The sequence below is a fragment of the Geotrypetes seraphini genome, chromosome 17, assembly GCF_902459505.1.
Source record: "Geotrypetes seraphini chromosome 17, aGeoSer1.1, whole genome shotgun sequence".
In the NCBI taxonomy this organism is placed as follows: domain Eukaryota; kingdom Metazoa; phylum Chordata; class Amphibia; order Gymnophiona; family Dermophiidae; genus Geotrypetes; species Geotrypetes seraphini.
The window spans coordinates 48,646,472-48,664,330 of NC_047100.1; the positions used below are offsets into that span (position 1 = coordinate 48,646,472).

The following is a 17,859-nucleotide window of genomic DNA, read 5'->3' on the forward strand; positions in this document are numbered from 1 at the left end:
GGATGAACACAGAAGATTTAGAATCAGAAAATAATATTAAATATTGAACTAAGGCCAGTACTGGGCAGACTTGCACGATCTGTGTCTGTTATGGCCTTTTGGTTAAGGATGGGCTGGGGAGGGCTTCAATGGGTGGGAGGTTGTAGATGGGCTGGAGTGAGCTTTGACGAAGACTTCAGCAGTTGGAACCCAAACACAGTACTAGGTAGAGCTTTGGATTCTTGCCCAGAAATAGCTAAGAAGAAAAAAATTTAAAATTTTAAAAAATTGAATCAGGTTGGACAGACTGGATGGACCATTTCGGGTCTTTATCTGCCATCATCTACTATGTTACTATGTCTGCACACCTTGAGTATTTCATGTAATTCTACATAAGAACATAAGAATTGCCACTGCTGGGTCAGACCAGTGGTCCATCGTGCCCAGCAGTCCGCTCACGCAGCGGCCCTTTGGTCAAAGACCAGTGCCCTAACTGAGACTAGCCCTACCTGCGTACGTTCAAGTTTCAAGTTTATTATGGATTTGATTAATCGCTTATTCAAAATTCTAAGCGATGTACAAAACAGTAAAATAATAAATTACAGGTATCAAGGGAAAATCAGATAAATACAACTGACTTGACAAAACATATGATACAAAAGGAAAAAATGGGGAAAGAAATCCAAGTTAATGATAGTGAATAAGACGAGTAAAGGGAAAAAACAATAGGCAAGGGAAAAGCAGTGAGCTTCAAGGAAATTAAGAACTAAGCTTCAGTTGATGCATCTAATCAAATTTTCTAGTTGTCAAATGCATCTTTAAAAAGAAAGCATTTTAACTTGCTCTTGGTTCAGCAGGAACTTGTCTAACTTTGTCTTGAATCCCTGGAGGGTGTTTACCCCTATGACAGACTCCGGAAGAGCATTCCAGATTTCTACCACTCTCTGGGTGAAGAAGAACTTCCTTACGTTTGTATGGAATCTATCCCCTTTCAACTATAGAGAGTTCCTTCTCATTCTCCCTACCTTGGAGAGGGTGAACAACCTGTCCTTATCTACTAAGTCTATTCCCTTCAGTACCTTGAATGTTTCAATCATGTCCCCTCTCAATCTCCTCTGTTCGAGGGAGAAGAGGCCCAGTTTCTCTAATGTTTCACTGTACGGCAACTCCTCCAGCCCCTTAACCATTTTAGTTGCTCTTCTCTGGTGTCTTATCCCCAAAAAGATATAGCTCAGTTAGAAAAGGGCATCCAAAAAGATTAAGGGGTTGGAATGACTTATAAGGAAAGGATATAAAAAACCTTTAGGGCTCTTTGGCTTGGAAAATAGAAGGCTGAGGGGAGATAATATAGATGACTATAAAACCACAAATATAAATCATTTGTTGACTCTTTCTAAAAGTACAAAGACTCCTAAATCGCACACTTCACCGACAGTAGGGATGGAAATAGCATTAATAATGAAAACAGCAGGGACCATGGGCGTGGCTTGGAGCGCGCACGATATGGCAGCTTAACCGCGGCGCTCCTTGGTCCCAGGCAACAAACTGCATAAAAATAAACTGTTTACTCTGCTCACCCGATCTGAAAATAATAAAAATCAACGTCGGAGATGGCGGCGATAAGACAAGGAAAGAATGAAAAACCATGTACATCGGGAGTTTCAGCGAAAAGGTCGAAGGTCACTCCCGTGTCGCCGTCAAGTGTACCAATTCCGCTGGAAGCTGAGGAACTTAATGAAAAATCGGACATCATGGCGGAATTATTTAAAATCAAAATAATGTTGACTGATAATGCCAACAAAATATCAGAAGTTAAGGAGGAGCTGATCAATCTGAAACAGGAGATCCAAACTGACAGGCAGAGAATGTCTGTGATAGAGGAAAGAATCTGGCAGTTGGAAACTTTCACACAAAAGTGTGAAGAGGAAAAGAAAGATGTTACAGCTTTAAAAAATCAACTAATTGATATGGAGAATCGAGGAAAAAGAAAGAATATTAGAATCCTTGGTTTAGCTGAAAATCTTGAAGGAGAGAACCCTATACAGTTTTTGGAAAATCTTTTGCCTAAACTGCTGCAGCTAAATTCTAAATGGCCGTTAGAGATAGAACGTGCCCACAGAATCCCCACAAGAAAACCAACAAACCAGGCAGCTCCTAGACCTCTGATCTTCAAAGTATTAAGATACCAACAAGCATTTGAGATCTTAAAAGTGGCAAAAGCAAATAAAAACTATAAATGATCTAAATTGATTTTGGTTCCTGACTTTGCTAAATATACTGCAAATATAAGGAAACAATTCCTCACATTCAGACAACAATTAAAAGAAAAGGGATACATATATGGTCTATATTATCCGTCTACAATGAGAATTTCTACTGGGAATAAATCTATGTATTTTCAAGACCCAGCAAAACTGAAAGAATTTTTGACACAAGAAGAACCAATGTCTACATGATAAAACAGAATAAGTAGATGGAAACAAAAAGGGAAAAAAAGAAGAGGAACCAATGTCTACATAAAATCAGAATAAAATGAAAGTTTCATCTGAAGATAGGATATAGAAAATGCAAGATAAAATAAGAAAAAAGAAGATGGTTAAAAAGAAAGAAGAAGACAATGATTACTATCAGAATAAATTATTTTTAAAATGTTGACAATCTTTGATTCAAATATTATTATAATATATTGGATGTTATGATTTAAATTAATTATTTATTTCATTCCATCAAAAAAAAAAAAAAAAACATTTTATAATTTTTGATTCAATTATTATTAATATATTGGATGTTATGATAAAATTATATTATAATAGAAATCAATACTATTTATAAAATTATTGCATCCATATTTACGGTAATACTGCTAATATTAATTGGAAAAAAAAATTTGGAATTGATTAATTGAATGGGAATTATTATAACATAGATATTAATTATATAATCTTTTTGATATAAATATATATTTTATTTAATTACCTATACATATTAGCTTACTATAAATGATGATATTTAAAAAATGTTTAAAATGATTTTATTAAAATTTGATATATGGAATTAGAGATATATTTGAAATATATTGAATTTATTGTAGGGATAATATATTAGTTATATCTAAGACTTGAAAATATTAATATGATTTATCCAATTATAATTGATATGAAGTATTGCATCTATATTTAATACTGCTAATATTAATGGAAAAAATTTTTTGGAATAGGTTAAATGAGTGGGAAACTATTATAATATAGATATTAATTATAAAATCTTTTTGATATAAAATGAATTTATTTAAAATATTTACTATTATCTTTATAGGAATAGATATATCTAATTTATATATATGAAAATTTGATATATGGAATTAGAGCTATATTTGAAATATATTTAATTTATTGTATGAAGGTTTAAATGAATAATAGGGTGGGTAAAGAAATATGGAATGTATTGAATTAGAAGTTATTTTTAAAATAATTTATGATTGATTAGTTGCCTGGGGGAGGGGATTTAGGTTTTGCTTGACCAATGTGTGTTCCAGGTCAAACATTGATAGTGGGAGGGTGGGGAGGGAAAATAGAGGGTGGGAATGGGGATCAATATATATTAATTGTGCTAAGATCTAATCATGTATATTATCATAGAATATTGGTTAAAATTTAATGATAAATAAGATGGATATAAAAATTTATTCTATGAATGTCAATGGTTTAAATCATCCTATTAAGAAGAAGAAAATATTATCGTTCCTTAAAAATCAAAATGCGGACATCTACTTCATTCAAGAGACGCATCTTTCTGAAATTGAATCTAAAAAATTATCTGGGGGTTGGATTTCTAATTGTTTATTTGCACCGGCTTTAAAGAAAAAAGCTGGAGTGGCTGTTCTGATAAACAAAAAATGTAATGCGAATTTCAAATTAATAAATTATGACCCCTTAGGTAGATGGGTGCATGTCAAAATGGATCTGGGAAATACAACCATGGATTTATTCAATTTATATGCTCCTAATACGAATCAAATGGAGTTTTTCAAACAAATTCAACAATTACTTTTACCACTGGCTACATCTAATTTAATAGTAGCAGGGGATTTCAATGCTGTAATGGATCCAATTTTGGATAAAAAGCCAAGTAGAATTATGAAATCATTAGGCTTAGATAATTTGATTCAATCTTGTGATTTAGTAGATATATGGCGTATTCTTCATTTTAATGATTAGGAATTTTCTTTTTGTTCTCAGGTCCACAAATCCTTTTCACGAATTGATTATATATTTGTTTCTAATAACCTAGCGCAGCGAGTGTTAAAAGCAGTAATAGATCCTATTATAATTTTGGATCATGCTGGTGTGTGGATTAATCTTCAAAATTATGATATTGAACATTTCAATTCAATTTGGAGATTTAATAATACCTTTTTAGCAGATTCAAATTTTCTAGAAGAATTTAAATTAAAAATACAAGAATTTTTTCAAATTAATGATTCAGATAATATTAATGCTGAGATTTTATGGGACGCTTTTAAAGCAACAATGAGAGGGAATATTATTTCATATTCAGCATATATTAATAAACAACATAAAAAACAGTTTCTTGAATTAGGAAAACAAATTAAATTATTAGAAAATAAATTAATTGAAAAATGGGAAAATAATACATTACAAGATTTATTAAAACTAAAAGTTAAATATAACGAGATATCTTCTCAATTTGTGAGGAAAGATTTATTTAATAGACAAGTTCAATTTTATGGAAATTCAAATAAAGCTGGAAAATTATTAGCAAATTTTCTTAAAGCAAAAAAAAGAAAATCCAAGATTATTGCAATAAAAGATATACAAGGTAATACACACACTAACAATAAAGACATTTTAATACAGTTTCTTGATTTTTATAAAGATTTATATTCTTCTGAATCTTATGAAAATAAAGAACCAGATGGACTTAATTTTTTAAATTCATTTATTGGACCAAATGTTCCAGATCATATAAAAAGAAGTTTAGAAGAACCTATATCTTTAAAAGAAATAGAATCAGCATTGAAGTCTCTTAGAGTTGGATCCGCTCCGGGTGGTGATGGTTATACGGTTGAATTTTATAAATCATTTCAAAACATTATTTTACCATATCTATTAAAATTGTATCAGTATCAAATGAATAATGGAAATATATCAGGTACTATGGCTGACTCACTAATTATTGTCTTACGAAAACCAAACAAAGATCCTACTCTGGTTTCAAATTACAGGCCTATTTCTTTATTAAATGTAGATGGTAAATTAATTTCTAAAGTACTAGCAATAAGATTAGCAAAAGCTCTTCCTTTCATTATTGATGTGCATCAAACAGGATTTATTGCTAAAAGACATTCATCACACAACACTAGATTAGCATTTCATTCTTTAAACTTAGCAAAAACTATAAATGACCCTGCATTTATGGTATCTTTAGATGCAGAAAAAGCATTTGATAGAGTAGAATGGAAATTTATGTATCAAGCTCTAGAATGGTTTGGATTAGGTCCCGGCTTTATTAAAATGATTCAAACTTTGTATAGCTCTCCTGGTGCAAGATTATATATAAATAACAATTTATCAGATAGATTTAACTTGCAAAGGGGAGTTAGACAGGGATGTCCTTTGTCCCCCTTACTTTTTGATATTGTTTTAGAACCCTTGTTAATTGCAATTAATCAAACTAAGGAGATAAAAGGAATCCCATTTTCTAACTGGGAATATAAATTTTCTGCATATGCAGATGATATTTTATTATATTTAAGAGAACCGGGGAATACTATTCCATGTTTACTTAATCTTCTAGAGGAATTTGGAAAATTTTCTGGATATAAAATTAATTGGAGTAAATCAGAAATTCTTCCTATTAATGTTCATTGTACCAAAGGATTATTTGATTCATATTCATTTATTTGGAAAGAGGAAGGTTTAAAATATTTAGGAATTATGATTAAAAATACAATTGATAATACAGTCAAAGAAAATGAAAAACTTTTATTGAAAAAAATTACAGAAATGTGTGAACAATGGAATCCTTTACATCTTTCATGGTGGGGAAGAGTTCAAACAATTAAAATGATGATATTGCCTGTGGTTTGTTATCAAATGAGTATGATACCAATATTTTTTCAGGGGTCCTTTTATAAAAAATTAAACAATATTATTACAAAATTTGTTTGGTTTGGGAAAAGACCCAGAATAGCTTTAGTATCTTTACAAAGACCAATTGTGGAGGGAGGGGTAAATTTTCCAAATTTTTATAGGTACCATCAAGCCTATATTCTAAGACAGGGTATGTATTGGATCCTCCCAGATCTCATGGAGAATGTACCAGATTGGCTATATTTAGAATGGCGGCTCCTGTTCCCATTACATTTAGATCATTTAATTAGTATAACAATGCCTAGAAAATACAAAGATAACAGAATTTTAATAGACACTTGGAAAACATTAAGATATATTAATAACCTATCACCAGATCCAATTAGTAAATCACTAAATCAATCTATTTGGGTAAACTCCAAGATCAAAATTGGCGGATTTAAGATCGTCTGGAAACAATGGATAAGTGCAGGAATACGAACATTAAATGATGTCATTTCAGACGGTTCACTGCTTAGTTTTTCACAATTGCAAAATAAATTTGGCTTAAATAAATCACAATACTTTAAATGGATGCAATTGAAGCAGGCCATTCAGATAGGGTTCTCTGAATGGAAAAATCTTAATACTCAATATAGTCTGCCGGTTTTATGTTTCCAGGCGGATTTCTTGGGACACCAAGCCGCAAAATGGTACAAATTGATATATGGATTTTTAAATAAAAAGAAGAAAACTGGTCTTAGGGATATTTGGAGTATTGAGATTGGACAGACAATTTCTGCATCTCAATGGCCACGATTTTGGTCCTGGAGACTAAGATCTACAAAGTCAGCATCTATGAGTCAAACATGGATGTTTTTATTACATAGAGTGTTATGGACCCCTACGCGCCTGCAAAAAATAGATAATACTAGATCCAATAGATGCTGGCATTGTAAAATAGAAATAGGGACGTTAGATCACTTAATTTTTTTTTGTCCCTGTGTAAATGCCTTTTGGAATCTGATTTGGCCCCAAATTAACAAATTACTAGAAAATCATGTAGGACTCTCATATGACACCGTATTATTTGGCACTGCAATGAGAACTCAGAGTCCGATCTCAGTAAACAATAATAAGCTGCTATTAATATTGACAGGAGTTGCCATGCAACAAATCACTCAAAATTGGAAAGACTATACCAAATTAAATTATACGTTCTGGTGGAACTCTGTCTGCCATATCTACAAAATGGAAAAAGTATTAGCATTACAACATGGGAATCTTCATAATTTCAAAAAAATTTGGCAACCATTGACTAATTATTCTAATGATTAGACTTCTTAGCACAATTGCAGTACTTATATAGGAATGGGGTGGGATATGCATAATTTTTAGAATCATTAATTGTATAATGGGGAGGGATTTATAATTTTTGATTATATATAATTCATAATATATACTGTATATAAAATAAGTTGTATTAATGATAGATACAATAATATATAGTAATTAATTATATTACTTGAGATTCAATTATTGTAAAAATTGAAAATTTAATAAATAAAAATTTAAAAAAAATAAAAAAAAGAAAACAGCAGGGACCAAGCCATGAAGTTACTAAGTACAACATTTAAAACAAATCAGAGAAAACAAATTCTGGAACTTGTTGCCAGATGATGTGGTAAAAGCAGGTAGCGTAGCTAATTTTATAGCTTTGGACATATTTCTGGAAGAAAAGTCCACAAACCATTATTAAGGTAGACCTAGCGATTTGTAACATGTAAAGCTGTAGCAAAAGTTGTTTGGCATGCCCCTTACATGCATCTTTCCTGAGCATTAAGGTTGGAAAACGGCACATTTTCCAAATTAATGGCTACATGCTAATTTTGCCATTAGTGTGCAGACATGAAAAAATTACCACCCGAGCCCCTAAGGTGACCTATTTTGTAGCTTACCTGATAATTAATTAGCACGCAGCAATGCCTCATGTACTAACTGATTAGTGCTGTCAAGCCCACTCTCTACCCTCTAAAATGCTCCCTTAGAGGAAAATTAAATAAATATTTTAGCATGTGGCAAATTTACCATGGGATGCCAGCGCACTTCCTGTGGTAAGCTTTTTTAATGTGTAGTAAGTGCATGCTAGTGCTTACCACTAATTAAGGATAAGAACCCCGTGGAGTTAAGGATAAGAACCCCGTGGAGTTAAGGATAAGAACCCCGTGGAGTTAAGGATAAGAACCCCGTGGAGTCTTGCTGACCTGGATTGGCCACTGTTGGAAACAGAATGCTGGGCTACATGGTCTATGGCCTGACCCAGGATAGCAATTTTAATATTCTTACGACAGAAAAAGAAGCAAAATAGCAGCATATTACCATATTAGATGTGGCAATCTGCTGCTATTTTCTACAGTAGGGTTATTTTAAATACTGAATGGAGATGGGCTTTCATAAGGAGGCTCCATAAATTTAATCCCTTGTAGCTCAATTGAGCCCTGAAACCCTCTATTCCTTAAAAAAAAAAAAAAAAATTGGGGGTGACCCACATGGGTCCTAATAAAACCAGAACCAGATTAGGCAACCCAGGCATAGACCTTAGGGTGTCTTTCTAGATGTGCTCAGGACTCAATAGTTTAGGATTGTCAACTGTCTGGTTTTTATTAAGTGTCAGATTTGTGCTCTAATGCATTTATTTATAACTACCGTATTTTCGCGGATATAACGCGCACCATTGTAAAACGCGCACAGGGGTATAGCGCGCAGAAATCACGATGATATGTACAAAAACTTTTGTATACCGCGCTCAGGCATATACCGCGCGAGGGGTATGCGCGGTACGTAAAATCACGTATAACGCGCGCGTTATATCCGCGAAAATACGGTAGTCATTAAGCCCGTTACATTAAGCCCGTGCCTAGAATATATGTATGTGCTAGAATATATGTATGTCTGTCTGTCTTTCTGTCTCTATCCCTGCCCCTGTGTCTTTCTTCCTTTCTTTCTGTCTCCCTCCCTCCCGCTGTCTGTCTGTCATTATTTCCCTCCTTTTCCCTGAGCAGCAGCATGTTCACCCCATTTCCCTGTGCAGCAGCAACAGCATTTCCCTCCTCCCCCCCCCACTTTCCTTTACAGAAGCAGCAGCGGTATTTCCCTTCCCCTCCAGGTCCCTGTGAAGCAGTAGCAGCATTTCCCCCACCCCCCATTCCTTTCTCTTACTGCGAGCTGTCCTGCTCCGTTTGGCCTCTCCCTTCTCTTAACGCGATCTTCTCTTCCCTTGCATTCCTGTAGCTGGAGTCCTGTTCTTTTTCGGCCCCCCCTTCCCTTCCCGCGGGCTGGCCTGCTGCGGCCGAAGGTTTTTTTTTAAGTTTAAAAGTGCTGCCGGCGGCTCCTCTCATGATCCCCGCCAGCGTTGGAAGCCTTCTCCGACGCTGGTGCAGGCTCGTGAGAGGAGCCGATACCGCAGCTTGAGAGGTGGAGAGAAGGGAATCCAGTGCTGCTGGCCAGTGCTGCTGGCCATTCACAGAGAGAGGGAGCGATGTATGCGCGCATGCGCACTCCTGCCGGCCACGGTCCTACGGATTACAGATCACGCAGGTAAGAGTGCGCATGTGCGGCTAGGGTTTTATTATATACAATCTATAAAATTCTCTGCAGATAATGTGCTACATACATAAGAACATAAGAATTGCCGCTACTGGGTCAGACCAGTGGTCCATCATGCCCTGCTGTCCGCTCACGCGGCGGCCCTCTTGGTCAAAGACCAGCACCCTAACCGAGACTAGCCCTACAAGCGCACGTTCTTGTTCAGTAGGAACTTGTCTAACTTAGTCTTGAATCCCTGGAAGGCGTTTTCCCCTATGACAGCCTCCGGGAGAGCATTCCAGTTTTCCACCACTCTCTGGGTGAAGAAGAACTTCCTTACTTTTGTACAGAATCTATCCCCTTTCAACTTTAAAGAGTGCCCTCTCGTTCTCCCTCCCTTGGAGAGGGTGAACAACCTGTCCTTATCTACTAAGTCTATTCCCTTCAGTACCTTGAATGTTTCGATCATGTCCCCTCTCAATCTCCTCTGTTCGAGGGAGAAGAGGCCCAGTTTCTCTAATCTTTCGCTGTACGGCAGCTCCTCCAACCCCTTAACCATCTTAGTCACCCTTCTCTGGACCCTCTCGAGTAATACTGTGTCTTTCTTCATGTACAGCGACCAGTGCTGTACGCAGTACTCTAGGTGAGGACGCACCATGGTCTGGTACAGCCGCATGATAACCTTCTCCGATCTGTTCGTGATCCCCTTCTTTATCATTCCTAGCATTCTGTTCGCCCTTTTCGCCGCAGACGGCTTCATCGACTTGTCTATCATAAGATAACATAGGCTGGTCATTGCTGGAGCACAGACTGTTTGGCATTCGTGTCAGTTCCTGGGACTTTATTGTTTGCCGGCTGCAATCCCTCCCCCCCCCAAAAAAAAAAAAAAAATGTTCAAGCAGCTGTAGGGATCTGGGTCTGAAGGCTCTTAACACAATCTGACTGGCAGCCTGAAGAAACAAACATCTAGAGAATTTTTGAATGCTTGTCTGAGGCAGTAAGTCTCCATCATTTTCCGGCCTTTCTGTGAGCTAAAGCAGGCACAGTGAGTTTTGCCCATTATTGTCTATGGGGGAAATTGGGGGAGTCCTTAAATTGCTGTTTGGAGGGGATTCATTTTCAGGTTCCCTACCTCCAAAAACCTATTCCCCATATTTTGAAGACTTTTATTTAGCTTCCCCAAAATGCTGCTGCAGTGGCTATCTTGGATTTTTAAATCCATTTTTAAAAGCCTCTATATGCCTCAAGAACACCTTAGTTTTCATTAAAGTCGATATGGACTCCTCAGGCTATTTTACCCCTGATTCATGTCAGATTTGCCATATGCTGGTTGGCTGGCTGAGGAATGTCCTTGTCCACTCGCTGAGGAATGCATGGTGGATGGGAGCTAGTGCTGCCCGATTCACGATTCGAATCGGTTCACCGATTCACTTCAGGAGAATCGATTCGAATCGATTTAAAATAAAATAAAAAAAATCATCTTCCCGATTCAGCTGACCCTCCCCCCCTCGCCCCCTAAAGCAGGAGCAGCACCTGCTTTAGAGGGTGAGGGGGGAGGGTCAGTTGCAAAGTGCTGCTGTCAAGTTCCCCCCCCCCCCGGCGTCCGGTTCCCCACACGGTTTACCTTTGAAGAGCAGCCTGCACAGAAGATCGCTGTGTTAGCGATGTTTGCAAACAGCTTCGGAGCTGTTTCCTCCGCCGCGATCCTGCCTCTGACGTCAGAGGAGGGGCGGATCATGGCAGAGGAAACAGCTCCGAAGCTGTTTGCAAACATCGCTAACACAGCGATCTTCTGTGCAGGCTGCTCTTCAAAGGTAAATGGTGCAGGAAGGTCAGGGGGGAAGATGGACACCAGTGGGAAGCCAGGGGGAACTCGCAGGCCTTCTGGGGATGGGGTGAGCAGTCCTTCGGTGTGGGGGGTGGGACAGGCCTTCAGGGGACAGGCAGGCAGGCCTTCAAGGGGGGAGACAAGCAGGCCTTCAGGGGTGGAATGCAGGTTTTGAGGGGGGGAGACAAGCCTTCAAGGCGGGGACACAAGCCTTCAAAGGGGGGGGACACAAGCCTTCAAAGGGGGGGGAGACAGGCCTTAAGGAGGGGAGACAAGCCTTAAGGGGGGGAGACAAGCCTTAAGGGGGGGGAGACAAGCCTTCAAGGAGGGGGGAGACAAGCCTTCAAGGGGGGTCAGGCCTTCAAGGGGGGGAGACAGGCCTTCAAGAGGGGTCAGGCCTTCAAGAGGGGGAGACAGGCACTTCACCTCAGATAACCCTTTTGCTCCTGTGCTACAATCTTTATTCCAGCTCTGAGCTAGAGTTGAGATTCAGTGCTAGATGGGAAATGAAAAACTGCAGCAAAACTCAGTACAGCTTTTTATATTGGGAGCAATTTCTGATTTGACTAATTTGCATGTCGACTGCACTACTTTTTAGAATGGTGGTTTTACTGCTGAAAATAAGAAAGAAATCGTCATGCCAAAGGATAGTGCAGATTTTTCACTAGTTCCTTTGGGTTTGGGAAAGAAGCATATGGGGCTGCTATAGAAACAGTGAGCATTCCCAGGATCAAAGTCTCAGTATTCAAGAGCTGTATCTCATAGAGATTCTGGAGTGGTAGAAGACCTGAGTTAGTATAGGAGGAAGCATCCAGTGGAAGGTAGGAAAGTTGGGGAAGCCTACAAAGGTAACCTAGGTAGCTTTCTAATACCTCATGCTGACTTTTCCTGTATCTTCTTCCTTTGCTGCCCATGTTTCACAATCTGCATGTGCTTTTTTGCTGCTTTACACAGGGGTAATATTTGACGAATGTGGTAAGAGAGACAACCGAGTCATCAGTAAGGCACGGATTGTTGGAGGACACCCAGGGAACTCACCCTGGACCGTCAGTCTCCGTAATAGGTAAGCGGGAGGTTTGCATGGGGTTATGTTATGTGATCTGCTTTGAGAGAAGCCTCGGGTGAGAGGCAAGTTCTAAGGTTTAGTTAGGTGTTGCTCCCTTGTGGGGCTGACCTGAGAGGAGGGTAGGCTCTGGCAGTCCATAAATACCTGGTGCCTCCACCCAAAGAAGAAGGGTATTGGCAGGTAGGAGTTCTTTCCCTTCCCTCATAGGAACATTAAAAAAACAGGTTTGACTGTGAACAAAGGCTGGCTATATGAATTTGCACTATACATTTCTAGAAAGTACCAACAGTTGAGTTATTTGCCTTTCTGAATCATAACCATCCAAAGAACAGCAAGAATCTCTTACACTTTCTTTACAGAGTATTAGATAATCATTTATATAATTTAGTGAGATATTCCTTTTGTCTCACCATGTTCTAACCCAGTATCCCTCAAACTTTCTTGAGCCGGGGCCACTAAAGGTAGTGGCACAGCTTGAGGTACCCAGAAGTGCACGGATGTCGCTGTGATGACATCACGCATATGCGTGACCATCACATCGACGTCTGCGCATGTGCAGAGGCCCTCCAGATGGGCCCAGCAGGGAAGAGGGCAGGAACGAAGGAGAGGCACTGGCGCCAGCTGATTGCCTACAGCAGTGTTTCTCAACTACTTCAAGCTAAGTACCCCCTAAGTCTAACATATCAACTGAGTACCCCAACCACAGACCTCCCTAGGCCCACCTAGGCTCTGCCCCCCGATCCTGCCCCTTTACTAATTGTAATGCAATTTTTTTCCATTCATTTTTCATATATACGCAGCAGATATAAATTCTCAAAACTGACACATTTCAATCACTATATTGAAAATAAAATCATTTTACCTACTGGCGATCCTCTGCAGGCTGCTGTAATTAGCTTTAAAAGGTGAGAGTGGGAGGCCAGGGGGGAAGCCGGAGGACGCTATAGAGAAGGAGGAAACATGCAGGCCTTTGGCGAATCGGGCAGTGCTGGCGCTGTACCATGTGGGGACGTCAGATGGCAGGTGCCTCTCTTCCTCCTTAGTGTGCTGCGGCACACTTGGAATCTCAGGAGGCACACTGTTGCTCCTTGGGACACAGTTTGAGATACACTTCCTTCTGAACTTCAAATCTCACCCATATGCAGCAGTGTAACTGTAGCACACACTCCCCTTCTAGGAAATCCCCTAATAGCAATACTCCAGTCAACATCTGGCATATTAAAATCATCTATTAGTTGGCTGCTACAGGCCCTGGCAGGTAGGGAGACAGGCCCATTAAATCACATATGGCTCCAGAAAAAAAAAAAAAAAAAAAGACGGATCCTCAGCTGGCTCTCCAACAGGTCTTCTTCATGTGTACACCACATGAGTCACTATCATCACTGGATCATTCTCATTATTTAATTTTTATTCTTATTTTATTTCTATATTTTAATCTTCCACTTTCTATTTTCTATTTAAACAAAGCTACTTATCTGCTTTAAACCATATTGGTCATATTGAAACAAATACCGAGAAATATCATGCAGTAAGCCCACAACCCTGAAGAAGCACTCCATGGAATGGTTTAAAGCAGGTAAGTAGCTTTGTTTGAATATAAAATAGAAAGTGGAAGATTAAAATATAGAATTAAAAATAAGAATAAAAATTAAATAATGAGAATGATCCAATAACAATCTATTAAAGATTTATATAGAGGATTATTTTGGAGGGAAGATGTTGTTGTAATGTGGAATTAAAACCTTCTAGGACAGGAGTGTCTAACCTGCAGCCCGAGGGCCGCATGCGGCCCCGGTCAAGAGCGATGCAGTGTTTTCCTCTGCTGCCCCCGGGTGTTTACCGTCTTGCCGGCTCCCTCCTCTGTCTTGCTGCAGCGTTTGCGTGGCCCCAGAAACATTTTTTTCGGCCATTGCGGCTCAGGGAAGCCAAAAGGTTGGACACCCCTGCTCTAGGAAATTATTGCCAAGTTATATATTACAGGTCAAATTAAAGCCACACAATTGCAGGATCTACAGGATAAGGAAGAGGTACTGTGGGTCAGACTGGAAATAAGGACTGAAAAAGCTAGGGCTTTTCTCCCTGGAAAAGCGGAGACTTAGAGGAGACATGATAGAAACCTTCAAGATCATGAAGGGCATAGAAAAAATAGACAGGGATGGATTTTTCAAATTAAGGGGATCAACAAGTACAAGGGGGCACTCAGAGGAATTGAAAGGGGAGAGGTTTAGAACGAACGCCAGGAAGTTCTTTTTCACACAGAGGGTGGTAGATACATGGAACGCGCTACCAGAGGATGTGATAAACAGGAGCATGCTACAGGGGTTCAAAGAAGCTTTGGATAGGTACTTGGAAGACAAAGGGATTGAGGGGTACAGATAAGAGTAGAGGGATAGGATTAGAGGTAAGTTACAAAATTAATCAGGGACCACTGTTCAGGCACTAGGCCTGATGGGCCGCCGCGGGTGCGGACCGCTGAGCAGGATGGACCTCTGGTCTGACTCAGCGGGGGCAACTTCTTATGTTCTTATGTGTGATATATAGGCCTCCTTCACAGACTTAAGAAGTGGACAGAAATTTAAATAGAAGATATTCAAAATATAGCTGTAAAAGGGAAAGCAAAACTAATAGATGATTTTAATATGCCAGATGTTGACTGGAGTATTGCTATTAGGGGATTTCCTAGAAGGGGAGTGTGTGCTACAGTGGATTCAACTCCCCCACTGCTCCTTGTGACCCTGGCCAAGTCACTTAATCCAATAACTCACTCCACACTCACAAACACAAAAGGGACTGTAATAATAAAAATACCTCAACTACCCTTAGTGCAAATCCTGTTCTCAAAAAAAGAGATTTCACTTTTTTTTTTTTTTAAATTCTTTATTCAGTTTTAACTCTTGCAATAAGTGTACAATATTCAATCGGATACAAATCACTTGACATTCTAACAATTATTGTCAAATGCATATAAAAAAGACCCCTCCCCCACCCATCCCATTCATCAAGAATAAACCCATTAAATCACATAACATACCTCCCCATCCCAACATTAAATATACTCCTTTACAATAGCATAATTTTAAACCTCTTCCTAAGGCTCAACAACGCACTGTGGACTTAAAACTCAAAAAGCCACTACTATGCTTCAGGAATCTTGTAAAGGGGGAGAAAAAGCCTCAGACTCGGGCCTGCTGCTAATTTTATAAGCATTCAGGCTACTATTGGAGTTACCTATTGGCATAAAGACCCCCCTCCTCCAAATGTTCCTATCTTCCTGAAGCATAGTAGTGGCTTTTTGAGTTTTAAGTCCACAGTGCATTGTTGAGCCTTAGGAAGAGGTTTAAAATTATGCTATTGTAAAGGAGCAAAAAGTGAAATCTCTTTTTTTGAGAACAGGATTTGCACTAAGGGTATTTGAGTTTTTGTTTTTCAAGTCATTAACCCCCCATTGTCCCAGGTCCGTTAGATAGAGTGCGAGCCTACCAGGACAGTTAGGAAATAATGCTCGAGTACATGAATGTAAATCACTTAGGTTATAAGTGGTATATGAATGCTAAGGGTGGTAGTCAGTGAAGATCACTCTGAGGAAAGGGATTTTATCAGTGGTGTGGCTCAAGGTTCAGTTCTTGAGCCTATTCTTTTTAACATTTTTTGTAAGCGATATTGCTGAAGGACTGTCTGGTAAGATTTGCCTCTTTGCATATGATATCAAAAATTTACAATAGAGTAGATACCCCTGATCTGGGGGGGGGGAAGATGGGGGTGGTCCAGCCTGGGCACCAGCACCCCTCCTCCTCCTCTCCGCTGTCAGAGCAGAGTTGAAAAGTGACCCCTACTACCAGGGGTACAGGTCTTGTACTTGGCCCTAGGTAACTGCCTAGGAGCAAAGGATACGTACTGGCTTCAACCATTCAAATACCAAACTCAGACAGCATTTCTCAAAGTCAAGAATAGTCTTTATTCTGACCTCAGCTTTTCACAAAAAAATCAGTTTTTCAAAATAAAGTAAAAAAGAAAACATATGCCACTGGTAAACAGTACAGCGCATACTAGTAGCTTCAAATCCAGCTCTAGTCCACCACTGCAATAGTAATTCATCAGCGTTCAACTCCTTGCATGAAGGCATAGACCTAAATCCTGATTGCAAGGAGTTATAACCAAATGTAATTTGAAAGAACACCCCCCACCCCACATACACACATACATTTGTGTTCCCTGAGGCCATCCACTCTAGCTCAGCCTTCAAATTACATTTGCTTTCTGGAAACAAAAACTTCCTTTTCTGTGACAGATATTTATAAGCAGGAACAAGGTATTCACAGCACAGTGCATATAAAAATGTTATAATCCCCAGCAGCAGACAGTTTGAACATTCTCTGAGGCACCAAACAGTAGGGAAGCTCTGCCTAAGGTTCTCCAGTCACTGTAACACACATTGGTAGGCAGCATAAGCTGAATGAGATTCTGTGATTGCTTCTCCACCACAGCAACACAATGAGTTTTCAGCATACAAAAACATTCACTCTGTATCAATGCCTTTTGGTCCAAACTAAACATACAGTTAGTAGATTGTAAAAATCCAGGTATCTACTTCGTTAGCCAGAAATAATGTCTACCAAAACACAAAGCATACTTTGAAAGGAAACCACCAGATGCCTCACAGCTAATCACTGTTTCAGTTACGTTCCATGAGCTCTGCTTGGTCCTCTGAGGTAGGTCAAGCTTCCTGGATTTTTATTTCCATAAAATCCTCTGGAACAGGAAAGTTGGAAGTAGGGCAACTTTCTTCCATTTCTCGCATGGGCCAATCTAAGACCTGAGTCTGCCTTCTCTCTCTAAGGCTCCTGCCTTGTTTCATCCTGCTGGAGTGCTTCTGCCACATCACTCTCCACTCCCCCTCCTGCTTCATTCAGCCTGCCTTTAATCAGACCAAAGCCACTCCCTTTCAGCCTGTAGAGGGGGATGGGCTTTGGTTCCACTGCAGGCTGCCTCAGCTCAAGCTTCCCTTGTCTGCTTTGCCTTAGCTTTAGCTAAGGCAAAGGCTTTAGCTAAGGCAAAGGCAAAGGCTTTAGCTGCCCTAGCTGACGTACTAACAGTGTACAAATGTTGTGTTTCTGCCTGCTCATAACCAACCTGATCCATATTACCACTGTTCTTACAACATGGACAACATCTGCCATCATATTTCTATGTTTTTATCTACCGTTGGTTTTTAGAATGCACTGAAAGCAATTGGCTTAGCTGGGTTTAAAAAAGGTTGGTTAATTTCCTAAAAGAAAAGCCCATAAGCCATAATTAAAATGGACTTGGGA

At 39.1% G+C, this 17,859-nt stretch overlaps 1 protein-coding gene across 2 annotated transcripts in view; it reads left to right on the forward strand.

The window, feature by feature from the left end:
* Positions 1–17,859, forward strand: part of MST1 (macrophage stimulating 1) — a 155,371-nt gene that overhangs the window by 114,416 nt on the left and 23,096 nt on the right. For both annotated transcript variants that reach the window (XM_033926395.1, XM_033926396.1), the window contains exon 13: positions 12,439–12,547. In XM_033926395.1, the coding sequence (XP_033782286.1) occupies positions 12,439–12,547 (109 nt within the window). The remainder of the gene's footprint in view (positions 1–12,438; positions 12,548–17,859) is intronic.